Source organism: Sinocyclocheilus grahami, unplaced genomic scaffold (genome assembly GCF_001515645.1).
Source record: "Sinocyclocheilus grahami isolate Dianchi unplaced genomic scaffold, SAMN03320097.WGS_v1.1 scaffold997.1, whole genome shotgun sequence".
Taxonomy (NCBI): Eukaryota; Metazoa; Chordata; class Actinopteri; order Cypriniformes; family Cyprinidae; genus Sinocyclocheilus; species Sinocyclocheilus grahami.
The window spans coordinates 110576-133818 of NW_015506176.1; the positions used below are offsets into that span (position 1 = coordinate 110576).

Here is a 23243-nt window from a genome sequence, read left to right on the forward strand (position 1 = left end):
AAGTCTTTGTTGAAAGTGATAGCTCTGCATGATGGGAGCGAAGCAGGCAGAGACGCGATGTTGAGTTGCGATGGGGTGGATAAGGTGGGTCGCCCTTGCTTTTCCTCACCTACACGAGTACAGGGGACTGATTCATCCTCCAATTGGGTCGTTATGTGCATATGTGTATGAGAGAGAGTAATCAAAACTCCTGTCCGGTAAAGATGGGCCGCACTTGCTGCACACACTTGCACTCTCTGTTTCTCTCTCTCTCACACACACACGCACACGTTTACTCCCTCCAGCCCACTCAGGTTTCGCTCCACTGCACTTCCCCACAGCTCATGTGCTCTCCTGTAAGTCTGCCATTAACTTCCAGCCAATTAAATGAATTTTGAGTAGTAATGTAAGCCATGCTGACTCTGTGGCCTTCTCTGGCTCCAGGGGCCTGTATGTGGCTGTTCTGGGGCCCCTGCGGAGGGGAGACTTCTCAACAGCACCCTGACCAGCCCCTCCCTGCTCAGTGAACATGACTTTTTCATTAAGCCGCTGAATTCCTGCACTTCAGTTGGAGGTGATTTATCAGCATGGAGCTTCATCTCAGGATCATAGGAAACAGACACGCCGCACACAAGCGCTCTCTCATGCGTTATTGTGTTTCATGTTCAGACCCAGGGGTGTGTGTGTGTTGGGTGGGAGATTAGGTGCTGAAAGCATCTCAGGAGTCCCTTGTGTGGATGTTTGAGATGGAATTGTGAAAATATCTGTGTTTTTGTAAGAAAGAGACGTAGGTCCTTGGATGGGTCTGTTTGGCCCTCTGTGTCAGACCTGTAGAGCAATATATGTATCTCTGCTACATGGAAATTATGAATATTATCTCTGGTGTGTTGGAGAGCCTTGAACCTTCTAATATCCCTTACATAAAGTATAATTGCAATGCCATGTTGGTAAAACCATGTTATTCTTTGAAGCACCATAGTGCTTTGGTGTAAATATTGTACCCAAAATTGTAATGGTGTAGCATATGGCTAACATATTTAGCATCAATTGTGTGGTAGACTAGCTTCAGTTTTGGGTAAAAAAGTGATATATTGCTGTTCTCTGGGCTGAGCCAGCTAAGGTTCACCCCTGTAAATCCTGCCCTTTTTATGGGCGCTGTAAAACTCCCCACATTTTTTTTAAAAGATCTTTGAAGTTTATTTCAGGTGTCTTCTTTTTCGCTGCACTTATTTCCACAAAGATGGCTGAAGTATAGACATTAATTTCAGTTAATATATTCTCCTCCTCTCTTGTGAAGAAAGAAGAAACTGTGCCATTTCAAAGCAGGCAATGGATTGATTTGGTGTTTTATGCAAGCAAATCTGTGACAGATCAGTGTACCTGAGCTCTGATATGCTGCATATGTGTTAGGGAGGGTGAGGTGGAGAAGTGCAGCTCAAGCAAAGCCCAAAACATCCAGCAGCACCTACTCAGTGACATCATACCCCCACTTCAAACAGGAAAGGGAGAGAAGGAGCGCACGAGAGAGCGTGAGGAGAAAGACAGAGCCTTTTACGATCACCTAATAACTCCATTACATGGAGCTGAGGGGCACACACAAAAAGCAAAAACCCATTCCTGGAAGTCAGTGGCCCTAATGCACATCTTAGGTATACCAGGGTGACATATGATACCAGCACCACAATTGCCTTGAAAAAAAATCCTTTATAGCAATGGTACCCGAAAATTAAATATTACCAGAGAAGGAGAACATTTCAGGGAACATAATATTTTTTTCCTCTCTCACTGTTGTCAACACCTGATGTGGCCTTAATTGGGTTAAAAATCTAATGTTACTCTGGCTTTGTGCATCCGAAGCCGATGGAAATGCATCTCATCTCTGCGCTGCAGGGCAAAGCCAACTCAGCCGCGTCTTAATGAATCAATTTGTTTTCCCCGACCTTTGTCAGGGTTTGGGGGTGGTCTGTGCAGGAGATTAAGAGCTTCTTAGCAGAGAGATATTTTTTCAGATTTGCATCATCTCCTTCATGGTGCAATTTAGTTGCTTTTTCGTGACTCACGTAACAAAAGGTAAACAATGAGTTCAAGGTAAAAAGACCTAGGAAAGATGCAGCTGTTTAATCACATTATCATAGTTGGTCTTTTTATATATGGTCTTACAGTGGAGAGAGGACAGGAAATGATGAGCAGAAGTGATTGGAAATGTTATGAGACATTTTTGTTTTTTATTTTTTTAACTCACATTGCCCCTTAAAGCACGACAGCTCAAATGCAAGCTGCTGGCCATGGCTCCAACCATCTTATGTGTTTTGAGTATTAAAGATACCAATGACCTTCATGCACATTTATCATATAATTTTAAAGATGCACCATGCAGTTCTTGAACACAGAAAGGTTATTTGTTTCCCTTGTTTTACATTGAGTGTGGACAGTAGCTGTGCGTATTGTCTCACTATAAATCTGTCACTCTACATACACAAACATAATTCACCAAAGAGATGATGGCCATGAAGAATGAATAACAGAGAGATTGCCATTAATTAACACCGGCAGTATTCACAAGTTGCTTTCATGAAGCTTATAAAACAATCATGACTTGAAAGAAGACATGAATCAAGGTTAGTCAAGATGTATTAGTAAGTGCTTTGAGCATACGTGCACAAAGTGATAACTAGGGACTAGCAGTCAGATCTATAGACCTGCAGTGCCTATATTGTGTTGGTCTTGTCTCATTGATTAGGTGTGGTGTGCTCAATGAACAGAGACTCAGCTCGGGATTGTTGTGTTACCGTTGGGTGTGCGCTGTGGTTGGCTTGTTTTGAGTTTGTGGATCGTACCACATATCTCTGGTCCCCCCAAGGATCTCTATACCCTCTTCTGAATATGGTCAGAGCTCCCTACCACCGCCCCATCTCGCTCATTTTGCCTCGCTCTCAAAGAAGCAGGATTTGACTCACTGGTGATCAATATTTAACATCCCATGCGTGAAACAGGCAGATGTTTGGAGTTTCCTTTTCAGAGACGAAAGACTTCTCTTGAGTGAAAGGGATCAATGCACTTTTCTCCGTGTGTCCCTGCTCAAGCTCTTCCTGTAGATGCTAACATGCTCCTCTCGTCTACCTCACCAGCCCCGGGGACGCCAACGTCCCTCTTATGTCTTGTTAGCACACAGAGACACATGCTTACGCTAAGGTCCAGAGACCAGCGTACTGTTGATGAATGACATTGACTTTGTGTTAGACAACAGAGTCCTGATTGGTAATTGATTTATTCATTTGTAAATGGCATTAGGTATCCCGTTCATTAAAAACCCCATGCTAACTCTTGTTCATTCTCTCTCTACAGCATTTGCAGCAGCACGAGAACGCTGTGGAGGGCGAGTCGAGCTACTACCACTGTGTCCTGTGTAACTACTCCACCAAGGCCAAGTTGAACCTCATCCAACACGTCCGTTCCATGAAGCACCAGCGCAGCGAAAGCCTGCGGAAGCTGCAGCGCCTGCAGAAGGGCTTACCTGAGGAAGAGGAGGAGTTGAGCGCCATCTTCACCATTCGCAAATGCCCTTCTGCCGACATGGGTAAGAAGTAAAAGAATACGAGTTTATATGCTCGTCTGATCTTCATGGCATTCCCCTCTTTTGAAACTGAGAGTGGAAAATTCCCACACCATTGATAATTCAGACTTGATAATTGATAGACATTGCATTGTAAATAGACTACAATGTTCATTGTAGTGCAGTTTCAGATCTGGCTAACAATAGAGCAGATTCTTATAATCACCTGGTTCTTCAGACCTGGTCATGCAGCATCAGGGGCACAGGAGTTAGTGAGATGTTTCTAAGTGAATGAGCACAGCACATCTTCAGTCCCTCTGCCGTGTCTATGACATCAATGCCGTGTCTCCGTGCTCCACTGATGACTGATAAGGCAAGGGAATTTCCTAAGGACAATGGCGATCTGGCACTGCACGTTTATTAATACGAGTACAGTCCCCGTGCTGTTCTGCCATTAAACAAACAATCATAGATGCCATTAAGTTCCGAACGGCGAGGGGAGGGAGGCGCCAAAAACAAAAGGCGGGGGCCGAGGCCTTAGTCAGACCATACGTTAGTTCGCCATTAAAACGACAGAGCTGCTGTCAATTAACACACTGTTTCAGCATGGATTTGGTTTTCTAATAATTTTGACTCTTGTGCCCTGACAAAAGACTTCCATTGTGCGTTGCTCCCCTCCCTCCCGTGAGCCAGGCGGCCCAACTGGCTCTTACTGTTGTGTCGTTGGGGAGAGAGAGAGAGAGAGAGAGAGAGAGTGTGAGAGCAAAAAACGGCGGGGGGAGTTGGCCTCTAAAGACGCTTTGTTCCGAGGAGGCAGGGATAATGAAGCCAGCGGCCGGGAAATTGCGCAAAAGGCAGTCACAGATCTGAGGAGAATCATTAGAGAACATATTTAGCCGAGCAATTAAGGACAATTAAGCTTTCTGCTCGCTGCACTCCAAATATGTTAATGACTATAGTACAGTGGACAAGTGAACATGCAAAGGCAATAGGAAGGCCCACTTAGGTTAAAAGGGTGGGGGTGCGGGAGATTTAGAGTGTGTTTCTGGGTAGGTGGAGGTAAAGAGTTCACAAACAAGTCTGGTTTTCTCTCTCTCCCTCGTGCTCTCTCTCTTTTTTGGTTGATGTAGCATTTATTTATATATTTTCTTGGCTAACCTTTGATGTGCGTTAATGGATTCCCTTGTTTGTGAGGCTAGTTGGAGGTTAGGTAATGACTCCTGCAGTAAAGATGTGTAGGCAGACACGCACACACACACACACACACACACACATGCAACCCTCTGCCATCTTTTTTCTAGTTGCAGCAATCCAGTTGAACCCCCTTGACGTCAAATGAGCCGACAACTCAAACAACACATTATGTCTGCTGTACGGCACAACTTTTCCAAACTCTTCCAGAATTAGTCAGATGAGATGTTCTTTTTAGTGAGAAATGGCTGCGTTCTTTGATGATGGCTGATTGCGTGGCCATGCAAGCTTTTTGATGTATTTAATTACTAGCTTTTTCTAGACTAGATATTATTGAATTTCTGTACCTTCAGGAGAGAATATGTAGATGATTAAGGCAGAGGTCTAGCCCAGTGCTGACTGGGAAATGCTGATGAAGGACAAGGTGAGTGTAAATCGACCAGCAGCTCAAAAGGGAACCAGCCTGCCTCTTATTATCAGCTATTGTTTCCTACGCAGACAGAATGAGCGCGAGAGATGGGTCCCAGCATTTCTGTCCTTTGATAGCTGATACCTGCTAAGTGACGTCAGGATCGGGCCTGAGAGAGCTCGGTTAGGGAGGCTGGGTTTTCAGAGAGGAACCGCTGTCCTAATAGCCTTTGACGTTCTGTTTACCAAACGGAGCGGGCTGCAGTTGGAGCGTTGAACAGCTGATTGATTGCCCTACGGATGCAAGATCAAACTCAAGCTCCTGTCTGCCAAGCCGTGGCTCACTGCTCAGCTTGAAAACAAGTCCCATCCCTTTAAATAGCGGGGCCAAAGTTGACAGACTCTTTTCAACTCTTGTATGTATAAGTAAGTATATATATTTAAAGGTCAGTTAAATGAAATGAGGTGTGTAATAAAGAATGTCGGCCTTCTTCGCCTTCTCCTACTCCCTGCTTCGGCATCTTGTTCGAATTACGCTGATAATGAACATACTTCATCAGCGAGTACAAAACATGGCTAATTCCTCACCGTCGTCCGCTGCGCTTATGAACCTGCCCTCCCCCTACTACCTTTACACTTCTTAATGTCCTGCCCCCCTTATCCAACTGAAACCATTCCCTGATGGTGTAATATTTAATTTCCTCCCCGCTAGCTCTTCTGAGGCACTGGGCTCTTTCTTGTGGTTGAGGCACAGTTGCTAAAGTGGTAGAAGGCTCCCCTGCTTGTTAAAACAAAGCTGGCCCTGGATTTCTGGGTCAGCTAAGCAGCAATTCCCTTGGCTGCTGCCGTGCGGTGTGCAGCACTGTTGGTGTTAGGTGCTGGGCTTCTTCCCCAAGCAGAGCTCGACTTTCCTACTCCCCAATTTTCTCGCCCCGGAGTTTCCGACGACCCTGGGCAACATCAATGTGGACTGAGAAGTTTTGCGTAATCCCTAACTCCTAAGTATTAAACTTCAGCATGCAAGTCATCCTGTGCTATGGGCATAAATTGTACCTCAAATCATGTAGACTAAAACATCTAGGGCCAGATTTACTAAAAAAGGTCAAATTAGATTTAGAGCGCAATTCCATAAAAGCACCGATGGGAGGGGAAAATTCTGTGTGTGATTTACTAACAATGAGCACATTAAAGAACACAGATGCAGTCAGATCATTTCCATAATGACCAGCGCAATCTACCAAGAGCAGTGCAAATTAGCACCTGCTTTAAGACATGCTTTTTTGGGCGTTAAATAATGGCGCAAATACCAGTAATTTGACTAGCGCAAACGTTATTAAATCGTGTTGCATGATTCATTTTAATACTTTCCTCCCATAAATTTTGTGCCTGAAAGGAAAACTCCTACAAATGCATATTCAATAAGGTCAGGCACAAAAATAACTGTGTCCATGCCTTTTCAGTGCTAATTCTACACTGTGTTTCTTTAGTAAATTCTGACATTTCTGGTTTGCTCTGGCGCAAGCTGTTAGTAAATCTGGCCCCTAGTTTTCAATTAGAGTTCAATGAGTTTAGAATGTAGTATGCAAACCTAAAACTCAAAACTAAGACATGCTTTTTTGGGCGTTAAATAATGGCGCAAATACCAGTAATTTGACTAGCGCAAACGTTATTAAATCGTGTTGCATGATTCATTTTAATACTTTCCTCCCATAAATTTTGTGCCTGAAAGGAAAACTCCTACAAATGCATATTCAATAAGGTCAGGCACAAAAATAACTGTGTCCATGCCTTTTCAGTGCTAATTCTACAATGTGTTTCTTTAGTAAATTCTGACATTTCTGGTTTGCTCTGGCGCAAGCTGTTAGTAAATCTGGCCCCTAGTTTTCAATTAGAGTTCAATGAGTTTAGAATGTAGTATGCAAACCTAAAACTCAAAACTCTTTGCCGGACAATTAGTTTGGAAGTTTATGAATTAAGAACCTCCAGTAATGTACATTAACCAACAGATACAGCACTTTAATAGATCCCAGATTAAGGCTGCACAGCCACCCCTGAGGGTGGTTTTTTGCATCTCTCTCTGTTGAACTGTCACATTCCATTTTCTGGTCATTTGTTAACAATATCAATGAGGATAAATTAAAAAAAAAGATCCATACCACTAATTCAGAGAAAGTGTGCCATAGCAGATGCTGTAGATGAAAGCAATTGATTGTGGAAATATTGATTAGCGTTGTTTTCAGTTCTGATCCATATGGTGTTATGATATTGTTTTCTCTCAGAACTAACCAAGTTCAGGCTTGATTAAAGTATCCAATCTCCCGTGAATACATGCCAGCTAAGCATTATTAGACCCATAACGAACACAATATAAGATATTCAGATATGACATTAATACATACACACTACAATTCTGTGTGGTGGTGGTGTCTGGGCACGAGTGCAGGTGGTGTAGTCTGGGTTTATGTGGCATATATATTTTTTGCCCTCTGATTTGCCCACAGAGTGCCAAGGCAGCAGAGTTTCCCATCCAATTAGATCAGTGCGTGGATAAAAGGCAGGCATTGTTTTAGTCTGGGCACGAGTGCAGGTGGTGTAGTCTGGGTTTATGTGGCATATATATTTTTTGCCCTCTGATTCGCCCACAGAGTGCCAAGGCAGCAGAGTTTCCCATCCAATTAGATCAGTGCGTGGATAAAAGGCAGGCATTGTTTTAATTCCTGCCCCCGCATTAAAAATGTGCTTCTCAAGCATGCCATTCTCTCACTGGATGTCCATTTGTCGTTCTTAACCCTTTCGCTAGCCACAACACAAAGGAGCTCTCTGCAAGAAGTGTTTCACAAAATTATAAAGTTCAGGCGCCCAAGACAACACACAGTAACACATGCTTACACGGACACAGTCAGCTTCCCGGGTGTGTGTGTGTGTGTGTGTGTCTGAGCTTGATGTGTGGGAAGAGACACTACAGCAGCAGATGACAGGTTTTATGAGTGATGTTCACCAGGGCATATAGCTGGGATGACACATTGGGGTCTCTCATTTCAGAAGACTTAATGGACTGAAGTTTTTTTTGAACATTTCAGACTGACAGATACAGGGGAGTAAGAAAAGAGGAAAGTGGAATTGAAAGATGGTTAGTTGGCTTTTTGGTAGCGCTACAGGCCTTTGGGTGGCATTGCTTACAGCCAGCCTGGAAGATTTGTGTATGTTTGTAGGAGAGAGGAGAGAAAGCTGTTTTGGAGTGTGTACACATTGCACTGGCGCTGTGGATTAGCTGCTGATGTAAATCTTTTTCAGTCGCAGATGGCAGCACCGTGATCGCTGAGCTATGACGTGCTGCAGGAAATCCCTGTCTGTAGACACGGGAACAGCAGCCTGCTTGGCTTCTCTTGCCAACTGCAGCCCTCCCCTCTCAGTACCCAAGCGGGAGTGGGAAGTGCAATGGAGAATATAAACTAGACTTTGACCGATCCAAGGGTTAATGACATGACTTTTTGTTGTTGTTATAGTTTTATATAAAGAATGAAATTCATACTTACAATGACTTGAACACACCTCTTCTCTGATGAGCGTGTTTTTAATTTTTGAATTAAAATTAATTTACATATTTACAGAGTTTTTTGAAGGCATAAAGTCAAAATGTCAAGGTGATGGAGCTGTCCTGATATCAGCATGAAGAAAATAAGCCTTACTGCTTATGCTTTAAAAAATGTAAAACAAATTGTAGATTTTTAAAAACGAATAATTCATATTTCAAAAAGAAAATATATAATTGAATGTATATAAATTTGTATAATATATAATAAATAATATGTAAAATGTATATAATACGATTTTTTCCCTTTTTAAATTAACACGCTTGTATGTCATTGGCCCCTAAACTAGATTTACATTTTCGCTGCCTAGACCAGGACATGGGGAAGAGTATTACTTTTTACAAAATAGGGTCCCAGTGTCTTCCTATAGAATTGCATCTCTCTCCTCCAACTACAATCCAACAAATGTTTGCTGTGCTCTTTGCTTTACTTACTAAAGCCCCTGGACGACGGACAGGAAATGTCAAGTGAGAGGAGAGTCGAGCGGTGTTAAAAAGGCCTTACCTTTATTTTTACTGGACTGGAATGACATCCTGTGCTAAGAGAGATGTGGATGTGTGTGTACACATTTGTATGTGTCTGTTTCTTATTGACTGGGGCCACATGTCTGCATGAAGCACATAAAGCATGTGCATTCCCCAGGGGAAGAGGCGCTATGAAGGCTGGCTAGGGCTATCCAGGGCAAGGCTCGTGTCTGGACCCGGGGCCACGTATAGCCCTGCAGACAGCAGCCGGTCTTGGAATGTCCTATTCTTTTTACATGCTTGTTAAAATGCAAAGTAAACCTTCCCAGAAACAGGATATTATAGCCGCTAACCACGACCCCCATGCCCCAACAATGCCATGGTACATCTGAGCAAAGACAGGGCAACTCATGCAACATCATTGAGGCTTCTTTTAATAAAGTCTGGTATTGCTGGGATGCTGCTAGAGATGAGGGGAAGCGATCTGATTGGCAAGGGCCCGGAGGGCCTCAGGTCGGCTCCTCTCGGACGTCTGTCCCCTAATCCACAGCTGAAGGCCACAGCCTAGCAGTGGAAATTGTTTTTAGTCCACTGAGCATGCCATGAATTTCATAAATGCATTACCTTTCATTTTGAAAAATATTAAAATGAAACTGTCCCTTTTATTAAAGAGCCTAAGTGATGGCTTTATGGATTTTCCACTCAGCGCAACGTTGGGCAGAGCTCATATGTCTGCGCCAAGCTCACACAAGGAAGTATTTTCTTTGCCGGTTGGTTTATAGACAGCCGCTGTATAAATTCCTTCCCTAGCTCATCCTGCTACTGCAAATTGACCAAGAAGCTGTATTGCTATTCTGGGATTGTCTATGAATCCAAACAGATTGCGTGGTGCTTTCTTCTGCCGTTTTACTGGACGGGCCCGGATAGCTCTGACCACTGGCTGCCCTAAGAGGGAGGTGAGAGGGGCTTGGGTCAAATGGAGGGCCTCGAAGCAGTACGTATGTGTGTACATCGAGCGTGCATGTTCAAAACGGAGCCTGTTTCTTTGCTCCATTTCGATCTGGAGATGATAAGAGGGTGTAAATTGTACAAGTGCAGCAGATTTGTATTGTATACAGGTTCACATGCTCACAGACACCCAATTAACACGCATGTGGGTGTTCACACACCCACAGTGGGATCCTGCGTGTGGGTGAAAGAGGCCTCCTCTGTCATCAAGCCCACTTCAGGGCCCTCCATTTCAGGCCGTTGTGAGGTGCACTGCCCAGAGTGAGTGCAGAGAGCATTATAATATTAGTTTCTCTCCCCCTCTTTCATTCCCTTCACCCGTCATTACGAGACACTCTCCCTGAAAGCTGATCCAAAAGATAGACAGTCCATCAGGAGGCAGTCATCTCATTTGTACTTACCAAACGTGCTAATGAGTTCTATTCCGGGGCCTGGAGGCTGCGGTGGGGAGCACAAGCGGGGCGTGATGGTTTCGGGTGGCAGACTGAAGGCTTGCACTCGTCCTGTGTCAGTTAGGGCACTGAGACCACAGAGGATAGGAACTGTCAGTCATGTGTCCAAACTGACTGCGGCTAAGCAGAAATGTGCGGCTGGAGGAGAAACAGCAGATGACATGGAGAGAGTTGAAAAGGTCTTTAGAAGTGAAAGAGCAATATATAATGTTCCTTTTTAAATACAAATTGTTGACCAATTTGAGATTATTAGTATCACCTGCGGACTGTAATTTAAGCATCCAAAATCTACTTTAAAAATCCTCCAAAATTATATTATATGTGACCCTGGACCACAAAACCAGTCATAAGTAGCATGGGTATATTTGTATAGCAATAGCCAACAATACATTGTACAGTATGGGTCAAAATTATCGATTTTTATTTTATGCCAAAAATCATTAGGATATTAAGTAAAGATCATGTTCCATGAAGATATGTTGTAAATGTCCTACCATAAATATATCAAAACTTAATTTTTTATTAGTAATATGTATTGCTAAGGACTTCGTTTGGACAACTTTAAAGGCAATTTTCTCAATATTTTATTTATTTTCAGATTCCAGATCTCGGCCAAATATTTTCCTATCCTAACAAAATATACATCAATGGAAAGCTTATTTATTCAGCTTCCAGATGATGTATACATCTCAATAAATAAATAAAAAATACCCTTATGACTGGTTTTGTGGTCCTGGGTCACATATTTTATTTTATTTTATTTTTGATATGCATGTATACATGTTCACAAACACACACATTATAATTAATATAATTAATAATAAATGTAAAGATAAATGTAGTCTTAATAAATGTGGAGCTCTTCTCCAAGTATTCTGAAGTGATCTTTTGTATGTCAGATGTTAAGAAATGACTGGCTGTACATTCATATAGATTTTTCTTTTAGTTATGGATGTCAGTTACACTTGAGACTGAAGCCAATGGGTTTCTAGCTGCTCTCAGATTTGGCATTTGATGCCACGCTGCTACTTCAGTGAGAGGGGTGATTTTTCCCTCAGTTAGAGTTTCATCAGATTGGTGTGACCACAGGCTATGAAAACACAAAGGGATTGAGAGATGGAGTTTTCCCATCATTGGTCAGAGACGGTGAAAGTTTTAGATTTTTGTCTTTTTTTAATAAGCTGATTTGTCCCCTCTAGAGAGGAAGTGAAAGATCAAAAGCTATGATATTTGGCTGTGGATGAGCTGCCTGTGTCTTCAACATACAGCTCTGACAGCAGAATGCCCTCTTTCTCCGACTCTCTCTCTCTCTCTCTCTCTCTCTCTCTCTCTCTCTCTCTCTCTCTCCGGCTTCTCAGGGCAACTGGCACATGAAACAATCCCTCACTGAAGAGAAGATGCACGTTTCATCGCAGACATGCTGTCTGTTGTTTTGCGGCTAGAGCGCCAAAGATCGGGCTCTCACACACACATAGATACTAAAGAGAGCCATCTTGTCCCTCTGACCTGTCAATTATAGGCAGCCAAGCAGATGGTACTGATGATAGAAGCAAGAATAATTCAATATTCCACCCTGCTAACCTTTACCTGTGGAGCCACTCGGCAGCCATTGATTCAGCCCTCGCTTGATTATTCACACACAGCCCAGAGGAGAGAAGGAGCGAGCGACAGAAGTGGGGACAGAGGGATGTTAGGGAAGGCAAGACAGCTGATCAATGTGACATTAGTGTATTCTGACAGGGGTCTTTGAGGGGAGCGAAGGCAGGATTCCTACACGAAGATGCCATCATGTTCGCTCCTTGTATGTGCCCGGCAAAACTTCACAGGCAAGAAACAGCGATTCTCACGCTATAGGCCGTCGCAGGGCTTATCGATTAGCCACACTGTAACATGTGGTTAGCGTTGTTGATGAAGACTTCTGATTAGTCCGCATACTGCTTCAGAGGCATTCTGGGGCAATACGATGCCCCTTCAAGGCCTTGTTTGTCCGAAATGGACTCGACCAGATTCCTGACAGAGCGAGAGGTCTGTTTGACCAGATGTGAGGGCTCCTTTGCCCAGCAATGGTCGGAGACAAGCTGCTATTTGTTTTTGACAAACTGGGACATTCCTGGAGTTTGACTGGGCCAGATTTATGACGTCTCAAGCTTTCACACTATCTCTTTGTCTGCTTGGACTCTGTCTCTGTCATTTCTGTTTTATTAGTTGCTAGCAGACACATTCTCGCTGCAGCCCGTTCAGATGGGTCTGAGACCACTGATTGATGATCTTTAGACAACAACGTTCAGTGTGAAGCGAATGTTGTGTATTTATTCTAGCACTTTGTGTCTTGTCGGACTGCGACTGGATAAAGTACGAAGAAAGTCAGGATAGCTGCCACGGCACATCAAAGGCCGAGCTCTCGTGAAAAGAATCAAAGCCATTTTTGCAAGTCTTGGTGTCAATTTATGGCCATTTGCCAGCAATTGCACCTTTATTTTAGCCATATTTTACCAGCCCTACGTAAAGACAGGGGAACAATAGCACTGCTGAGCCCGAATTTCCCTCTTTCTTTGTTTTACACATTGCCTGTTAAACGCTTACTGCATATGCAATCATTGTCTGTTGATTTCCAATCCTTGCTGCAGTTTACAAGCTTTTTTGCCCTTTTTATTGCGCTGGGATTCTTGGCATGGTCATTCGCAGAGGTCTTGGAGTGCATTTTTTTTTTCGGTTAGAAATGAGTTTTAAAGACACAGAGAAGGGAAGGAAAGAAGGCAAATATGTCGTAAGATTCCAGCTCAAGCCACCCTGACCAATTGAAGGCATTAAAGATGAATAATCCACAGTTCAGAAAGCAAGCAAAGGTCAATTTTCATGCTAACTGCTCAGTCACCGTACAGGAGAGCTCTGCGTATCGAGTCAATTCAGCTGGGCTGTACAGTCAAGTGGGAAAGACACGCCATTCCAGCCCCACTTTAGAGCCATGTGGCACTGCATTAGAGCGAGTGCCGCTATTAAAAGCTGCCCTCTCTTTTCTTCTCTCATTCTCTATGGTCAATGACTCTATGCACCTGTTTTGAAGACTTCCTTAGAGTTCCTCTCTTTCTGAAGGACTAACAATCAGCTCATACGGCCTTAAAACTTTGCAGCTCTTTAGAAATTTAGTTTTTATCACTAGATATTACGTTTTATAATATTTATATGTTTCGTAACTCTCATGCAAGCGGGTAGCATGCCAGAAACACTCTTGAGGGCCTTGTTTTCTCTCACTCTCTCCATATTTGCCCTCCGTCTTTACTGTTGCCCATATGTAGGGGGTGCAGATGGAGCCCAATGTAGGACTTAAATCAGAATAAAGGGATTTAATTTGTGTGTCTCTGGTCCCTGCTTATCTGAATATTCAAACAGGCACTAATAGTGTCTCAGAAGGGTGGTTGAGCAGACAGGGACGGAAATTAGCATGAACTTACCAGAATCACTCCGCTCTGTGTCCTTAATGAGCCAATGCAATGGAGCAGCCAAAGAGATGACAAGCCAACCCGTGCCTATTAAAGAAAACATACTGTACACACACACACATGCTCGCTTCACATCTGCTAGTCCCTCAATTTCAAATCCATTCCCATGGTGTCAGTCATTTAAACCAGCGCAAATCAGACACATCAACAAATGATGAATAATACAGAGAACCTCTGTTTATCGCTGAGCACAGCCTAGAGACTCGAACGATTATTAGCAGAGTGTAATATATTAATAGTGCATAGCATTTATCAGGCCACAGTCAAAATGAAGTGAGGAGACATTTTTGTCTTTTGCGTGTATTTGCAGAATATCACACACAGCTGCAAAGGAGGTAGAGAGAGGGAGGGAGGGTTCATGGCTGGGATGGAGCCGCGGCAAAGGTGTCCGAAACGAGCGTGCAGGTCGATGTCAATCACGCCATGCTTGGCGCTAATCTGCTCCTGGTTTAGTTTCCGAGGTGCCTGTGTCAGTGGCAGGGAGGAATTAGGCAAAAATTGACCCTTTTTTGTAATGTAAAATGGGTGAGAAAATCTAATTGGGAAGGGAGGAAAGAGCGATGTCTCCTTTGTTTAAGGGTCTTCCGCAGTCACTTTGCAGGCCCTATTGTGCGCAAACTCACAATAGCATTAATTTGTGCTCCTGGCCTGGGCTCTTCCTTTCTCAGCTTCGCTGTGCAGTCAGCTCCTGTCCGTTCCACTCTGTCTCCATGCTTTACCTCCACGCCCCAACAGAGCCCCAAAAAAAGGGTGGCTGAGAAACAGAAGTCCCCATGTCAAAATCCTATGTAAAAAATCCTTTTTTTTATATTCGGACCCATTAAAAAAAAGGCAAATTCTTTCGGGCTTTGTCTGTTCTCCGTTTCCCACCTCCAGGAAAGTTTTTTTTTTTTCCAGAGAAATCCATTTCTCGGACGAAGCCTGAGTCTCTCCCCAAATGTTATCTGATTTCAGGCATTCGGGATTTTAATGAGAAATTATTGAGTTTTGATTACTCAAAGAGTTAAGTGCCGCTCTCACCATCAATGCCGAGCGAGTTCCTGGCCACTAGAGATTTTGCTTCCGAAGTCTAAAACCGCTCGACTCGAGAACGTGAGGGGGAAGGACTATGACTAGTAATAACTGATGAGCAGATAATTAAAAGCACTTCACTGCTGATTTTATTATTCTTTAAGATAAAAAAAGTTCAACCCAAACACTTTCAAGTGGATCCGTCTGACAGAGGAAACCCTCAGAAGGCATAGGACTTTTGTCCTAATGGCTGAGCTCCAAGTCATTTCGAGTCCTAATTGTATCTGACTGATCAGCCGAATGATACTGTGACACTGTACTTGATCATAAACAGACTCGGCTCTGCGAGTGTTTCCTGCGAGTGTTTCCAGTCGAATTTTATCTAAAGATAGAAGCCATCTTTAAATTAGCTCTTGAACATCGCTACAAAAGAAGTGCTCTTAAAGCATAGGAGATCCTCTTACAGATGCTACATGTAAATGTGGTGTGACTTAGCACCCTGCTTTTTACTCTAAGCAGGAATCGAACAAATGTGACACTTAAGATATGACGCTATTGAAATAATATGAAAATCGTCATAGTGAGTGGAAGCAAAATAAGATTCTGGGTTAGTCCGCTTGTTCTGGGCAGCACTGAATGACAGATGGATGTCCAAAGAATGACATCCCCCATCTCTCTCGCAGATTTGTCCCTTGCCCTCTTCTTTTGTGCTAATTGAATAATGACTAACCTCGTCATATTTAGTGCACTATTAATGGCCCCATGCCTTGTGCAGGTGTAATCATGCGTGATAAAAAATGGGCCAAAGTTACTCAGCTACATGTAGTCTTGTGCACATTAAAGTGTCCTTTTTTTGTCAGAAAGGTCATTCATAACTTAGTTGCGCCATTGATGTACAGTGAGAGATATTGATTGATTAATGCATAAGTGCTCGGAATCCATTTGGCTCAGTGAAAGGGAATGGAGGGAGGACCTCTCTCTCTCTCACTCTCTTTCTCTCCCTGTCTCTCTCTTTATATTTTCACCTCTCCCCCCATTGTTCGAAGGGCATCATTTTTCGCTGGCTGGGTTTAAGGGACAAAAGGCCTGTTTCTGCCAAGTAATGCATTCAAAGGAGCATTGATTCTCATCAGTGTCAGTTGAATTACTCTCAAAGCCTTGACAAGGATTGCTCTTATTTTAACCTCCTGTTTTTTCTGCCTGAAGAGAATTTCCTGCCCCAAGCTCCCCCTCTGTGTCCAAAGCAAGGGCCCTTTTCCACCCATAGGCGTCCACCTTACATGAATACATAAGATTGTGATGGATGCGAGTACAAAACACAGGTCCTGTGATTGACTTGTGTATGCACCCGCACTCATTCAGAGCTTCCTGGACCTGTGTGTTCATTTATGATGCAATCGTCACTCATCGGCTGTTACTATAGGCTGTTGTGGGGTGTTAAACCATGCCACTGCTGTGCGTCCATTGTCTGTCCACAGATTAATTCCGCGAAGACATGGATATGCTCCCCAACAAATGCCGTGAGCCAGTCTGGCCAGGAGGGCTTTTTAGGGCAGGGTCAAGGGGTCAGTACATTTGCGCAACATGACAAGGCAGGAAAGAGCTTCATCAGCCTGCTCCTCAGCAGGGAGCTCTGTGAACCGAACTCGTGAAAAGCGGCCCGCCTGCCTGAAAAGCTGAGAGAGACCCCAGGCCTGTGAACCCACTCAGCCCTGCGGCTTTCATCTCCTCTGGGGAAACCTCCATTACATGCCCTCTCCCTCTGGACTGATTACTGCTACTGATAATGCCTGTATACACACACACACACACATACACACATACTTGGTGATATCCTGCTGAAGTTTGCCCAAAGTGAGTAGCAAAAACGAATGATTTGAAGGCAATAGCTGCGGAATATGTATGCAATTAAAAGAAAGAAATGCAAGTTGTGTTTGATAATGTCGTTTCAGATTCATTTTCATCAAATGCGATCTTTTAGGGAAAGATAGCTACATTACGGCACGACTTGTATGCGGTGCAGCGAATACCCTAATCACCCTACTGTTGAAAGGTAATTCTGCGGAAATGTATGGAGACTCGCCGCGTGGCCATTTGTGCGTCTGGTTTAACGCAATGAGAAACAACATATTAATGACAACGGCCATTCAACAGCGGAGGCAGTGGGCAATCTCTGAATTAGCCCTCTTACACTCGTGGCGAAATTGCATTAATGCCATTCGCAGCTGTCATTCTCTGGAAAGCCCATCTTTAAGAACTTTGCTTTGGGGGAATGAAAAACAATCATATAATGGTATAGTAATTCATGCAGGCCAATGTGTTCAAATGTTGTAGTAATTATGAGAAATACTCTTACTTTCTCCTGCACAGGCGTGGAGAGCGAAATCTAATTTCCGAGAGAAAAGCAGGGAAAAGGAACACCCTGAATAATCATTGTGTTTAATACTCTAGTCATAATCCCAGGTTTTATGATGGTTTTCTAATGATTTTCTAATGATGTTAAATATTAGTAGAGAGTGCAGCTATAATTTGAACGCAGCGGTCGTTTTTGCAATGCTCTATCAGCGCACCCGATTGCAACAGCAATGAATATTGCGGCAGGGAATAAGATTTAGGGTCCATTCCTTTTGGTGTTGTATTTTGCCGTCTTCCTGTCCTCTATAAATCCTCATCAGGTCCCTTTCCCTTTTCCTCCCGCCGAAGCTGCCGCCTTCACCCGCGCTTCCCAGGTGGGAACGCAATTAGGTGCCGGGGCTATTTCATTCAGTGCCACTGTCTGTCTGCTCGCTCTCTGCAGTCATTCGTACTAAAAAAAATGCCCCTCTCAAATGAGTTGCACCAGCCCTGGTGGAGCAAGCACCTCAGTGGTCCCCTGGGAAATAACAACATAAAAAAGAGGGGAAGGGAGGAGGTGGGAGAGGTAAAGGGATTGGAGGGGGGGAAATGGAATGTACAGAGAAGGGGGAAAAAATGCTCTGAATGGCTATCAAACGAACACCGGCAAAATATGTATTGGAGACAAAGCCTTTGTCTTCTTCCTGGGCCCCTACAATGAATTACACAACCCCCCCACCACCCCTCCACCCCAACACACCACCACCACCACCCAGCTTTTTAATTAAATGGCTGCTGTTCCATCTCTCTATCCGTAGCTCCCCATTACAGAGGCTAGATAAGGGATTGCTATCTGTAGCATGTTAAGAAAGGCTGCTGGGCAGCCAAGCCTCATGAAATTTGTCACAAGATCTCATTTTCCTCATTGCCAGACGTGATGCTTATAATTGATGTGGAGGCAGTAGTAATTTATTGGCCGTCTGCAATTATCATCCCCTACGTGCTGGGGGTTGTGACTGCAATTTAGATGGTGTGGTGGGGTGAAATGGGGGGACAGCGAGAAACAAGACGGGAGGGGGTGTGTTGTGTACATCAATGCAGGATCCTTTTGTAATTCTTTCCTTTCAAAGCCATGATCACCTGAGGATGAAAAGTAACATCTTGATGCTTTGAATGAATGAGGCATGAAGTCTGGATCTAAATTGCACCTTATTCTCACAGGAAGCAGCCATTTGACAGGTACAGTGACCAAACGTGATGTCTTTTAATGTGAAATAGTGTTAAGTCAGCAAATCAGACTGAAGCTTGACATTTTCCGAAAGCTCTTGAGACTTTTTTGTGCAAAATGCATCAGGCAGGCTTCCATCACTACCTTTTCCTTGCGGTCCATCCTATCGCCTCTTCCCGATTCCTTCCCCTGTTCCCTCATCACTCCTGGGAGCGTTTCTAATGCAGTCATTTGAATATTGAAGAGGATCAGGGACTTGCACTCTATCAGTGCAAAATGCAATCAAGCATTTATTATATTTTAATCAATTCTTGAATTTATTTTCCTTATTACCTTTTACTGGCAGATCTATTTGGGAAGAGAAAAGAAAAGAAACAACAACGAAGGTCAAGTCGACACTGTATACCATGAAGGAAATGTATCCATTCAGTGCGAAATAGCATGAAATCAATCTTTTTTTTTTTTGTCTTGTTTAATGTTCACTCGCACTGTTTTGATTTTCATCTGTGTCTCAAGTTCATTAATTTCCCTTTTCTGGTCATAACATTAAACAATCGATAAATAAATCCTCCAATTTCCAGTATGAGCCGAGCAGCTTCTGCTTTAAAAACAGGCAGTCATTAACACAGAAATATCATTAGTGATTTTAGACTGAAATGAGTGTTTGGGGCACGTGAACTGTCTGGAAAAGGGGTTGTGTGTTCATTAGCAGTGCCCGCTGTGCATGGGTTGGTATGTAGTGTTTATCTTTTGCCACATCCTTATTTACACCCGTCACTCTGAACATTAAGGGCGACTCTTTGAAAATCACCTCTATATTGATGCCCATTTTAACGACTCAATCCAGACATGTGTGTGCATATTTAACGGTTTTCGAAACCCCTGAGACTCGCAGTTTTGCGTGAACATGCGAGACGTGTTTTTGACGCACCCATTTTATTGTAATTTCGCTGCCAGATGATACCACAAGAGTACAGTTAGCTTCCTGCCTCTAGTCTCCACTACACTTTGATGTGCATCTCGTACGTGGTGTATTGCGGAGAGGTTGATCAGAATCAGCGGTTAGCACAGTTTCTTCCATCGCAAGCTGTCACACAGACGGCCACCAATGGCAGCGGATGATGGGTCTGTCACCACCCCTCTGCACAGAGCATGCTCAGTGCATCACGGGAACTGAGGCGGTTTGTTTTGTACAACCTGTACGCCTGTTGTGTTGCGGCCAAATTAGACTTTCAAATCACCCGAAGCCAGTGGGAGACTGAGAATCTCATCTTTTTCCCCCTGTTTTTTCACATCCTTTAATAATCATACCTGTTTACTCTTCAGGGAGTCCTTTCTATATTTTTCTTAAATGTGCTGTCTGAGTGTAGAGCATCTGTAATGAAGCCAGCAGGCAGCACGCTCAGGATTCAATGAATGGGGAAAGTGCATCACACGGGACTGCAGGATTGGAGGCGGTTGGGAATTATGGGTCGGGATTGGAAGGGGGGGGGGTCTAGACTGTGAAGGGGGAATGTGGCGCCCTTCATGCTATTATCTTTATGGTATAGAAAAGCATGCTTCAGGCAATCAGCATGAAATTGTTAATTGCTCAGCCCACTTACGTGTCGCCCAGGGGACGGAGTCTGGGGGAGCTGCCTGAAGGACACGGATCGTGCGAGTGACTGGGTGCCCCTCCGAAGTGCCTGTGTGCATATGCTTTCGTAGGCAAACTAGTCTGAATCCAGCCTTTCCCTTTGCATCACTCGTTCTTCTGACCTTGATCTTCATCTCACAGTTGTTTCTTCTGCTAATGTGCACATCTGAGCGGCCTCGGCTTCGACAGTGCCCTTGTCTAATGTCAAAATGTCTCTGGAAGCCTGGCTGCATGTGAGTGCAACTAACCTTTGTGCTAGCCCTTATTCAAGTTTAAAATATGCTTTTCAGGAATGTTGTTTGTAGTCTCTGATATGTGTAGTCTGAGTTAAAGGGAAGGGAGCATATTGGGAAGATGCCTCTGGGACGCTGTGCTCTGGGTCGGGCTGTCATGGCTGTGCGGAGAAATGTGCCAGTTGAGTCATTTAGAAGTGAATGAGCCGCTCGGGCAGATGAACTCCAGCAAAACGAGTCTCACTTTTAATAGGACTCTAGGGGAGTTTGGATTCCCCGTCTTCTCAGGACAACCTCATTTGATGTGCAACATTTGACCAGTGTTCCACATATACTTCAAGTGGCTTTGGGAAGGAAATGGAAGGAACTTACAAAACAATTACAAGAAATTTCAATATATTATGCAATGCAATATATAATATAATATGATACAATATAATGTATATAAATTGTATATTACATTTGTATTTTGTATATTTTACATATGGATATTTTAATTATTATGTCATGCTTTGTAATTGTTTTGTAAAAAAAACTATTATATATATATATAATTATATTATATATAAGGACATATTATGGACATATATTAATGATATTTTTCACAGCTGAGAATAGTCGCTGGTGAAGGGTTGAGCGCTCTTGAAGTTTCATTAGCCAGTCAGCTTTGTCCTGCCATCATTATTTCTGCATTGTTTAGACACATGGTATTTCTAGCTCAGGTATTTAAGCTCTACTTCCGAGGTGACATGTGCAATTGCCATTGCAATACCGGCAAAGTTTTATCCTGAAAAAGGTCCTTTGCAGGTGATATAACGCTCTGTGTTCTCACCATTCAAATGATTTGTTATTAGGCAAATGAAGTGCTGCACACCTGCCATTAAATCCTTCCATTTTGTCATGATGCATGTCCGCCTATCATGGGCTGTTTTTCTTTGTCCTCTACCCTTGTTTTTTTCCAAGAACATGGTGTTTTAGTCCAACATGCTGCTGTAATATTTAACATCTGCATTCCCTGTAGAACCCTCGGTGATAGAGAGAAGATTTTAAGTGCTAATCAATGTGTCTTAAAAAGCAGCATTGATCTCAATTAGAAAAAGAAAGAGGGAAGTTTGGAAAGGAGCGGCTCTAGGACTGAATGTAGCACATGTTAAACAGCGGTGAGGATGATCTTTCTCAGATGTGCCTCTTGACATTGTAAAGGTTATAGGTAATCCTGCTGAACATTCCAACAAGTCTTGAAATAGTGGTTAGAATTTCCCATTGCTATTTCCATTTTTAGTGCCGTCTGTCTGCCCAGATGTCGCCGTGTCTGCCTGTGTTTTCTAGAAGCACTACACTGGTGGCAGAAAATGAATCATCAGAATTTGAATGTATTTACTGATAATTAAATCATTAATAAATATAATCAATTAATTTAAATAAAAAAAGCTCAGTCAGCTTAAACCAGCGAAAATAGACAAGAAGAAACTGCAAAAAAAGAAAGAGACAAAATTGATGTTCCTATTTTGTTGATCCTTTTGACTGTCTGTATTTGGCACTAAAGCTAAATTAGACTGACTTGTGGAATAACACTAGTCTGGGATGGCCAACTTCTTCAACTTCAACAGCTCTTTTTATTTAGCTATATATATCAACCTGCGTCTGTCCTGTCTCTCTCTGTACTTCTGCTTCCTGTCTAAGCCAAGCAAGCCAGCACTTCCTCTTTAGCAGAAATGAAGGAATCTCTCGGTTAATTCCTGGATGACATCAGGCTGTTGTCTGGCCTGTCCGAAGGAATGATGGGGATGAGAAGGAGCGAGTGCCGGGCCCAGGGAGGGAGGAATGGCAGCTGCTCGGCAGGAATTGATTGCATTAATTGATATGCCAATATGTAAGCTTGTTACATCCACCATTGCTTAGGATGATGGCTAACAAGTCCTGCTGATCAATGGAACCAATAAAGGCTTCATCCATTAATGAGCAATGTGGTAATTAATGTTAGCCCTAAACCAATTAGAGCAGCTACTGCATTTGCTGGTAAGAGCCGAAAGAGGTCTTGTCCATTTTATCTCTTTTCCTATTGCACTCTGCTCTGTTCTCAGCCGACTTGCAGATCACCCTTATAAAAAGTTCTGTGGCGGTATCATTATGGAAGCAATAGTGTCAGATGGTGTACATTGGGGCTGCAGGCGATACATCGCCGATGTATCGCCTGCGGTTATGAACGCGATATTGCGTAGCTTGTCAGTGAACTACTTTGTGTAGTAAACGCTGCTCCATCTGAAAGCAGGTGATGGAGATTTATTACTAATCACAGAACCGGCTTTACTGACGAGATGCGCATGAAATCCATGCTAAAGTCTCAAAATCTAATTATGAGATAACAGGCATCAAAGTTTAATTTCAACCATTGATTTCACTTTGATTTCAATCTTTGACATGGCCTTACTCAGTCAATATTAAATATTCGATATCAATATAAAACTTATTTTCACATAATGTTCTTTACATCTTTATGAAGGATGATTTTATGTAGAAAACAGTAAATCACAAAAAATGACTTTAGCTGGGTTTTCACAGGCAGGGTCACATTTTTTAATTATCTGATGTTAAATCAGCTAATGTTATTCATCTGGCTCATAAGAGTCATTTGTTTGTGAAACTTTTTTGG

The 23243-nt window shown here is 43.1% G+C and overlaps 1 protein-coding gene across 1 annotated transcript in view; it reads left to right on the forward strand.

Annotated features, from left to right (window-relative positions):
- Window positions 1-2056: 2056 nt before the first annotated feature.
- The window catches only part of LOC107565374 (zinc finger homeobox protein 3-like), a 61400-nt gene continuing 40213 nt past the window's right edge, over window positions 2057-23243 (forward strand). Inside the window, exons 1-3 of the mRNA XM_016250589.1 lie at window positions 2057-2067; window positions 2720-2774; window positions 3325-3556. Of these exons, the coding sequence (XP_016106075.1) occupies window positions 2057-2067; window positions 2720-2774; window positions 3325-3556 (298 nt within the window). The remainder of the gene's footprint in view (window positions 2068-2719; window positions 2775-3324; window positions 3557-23243) is intronic.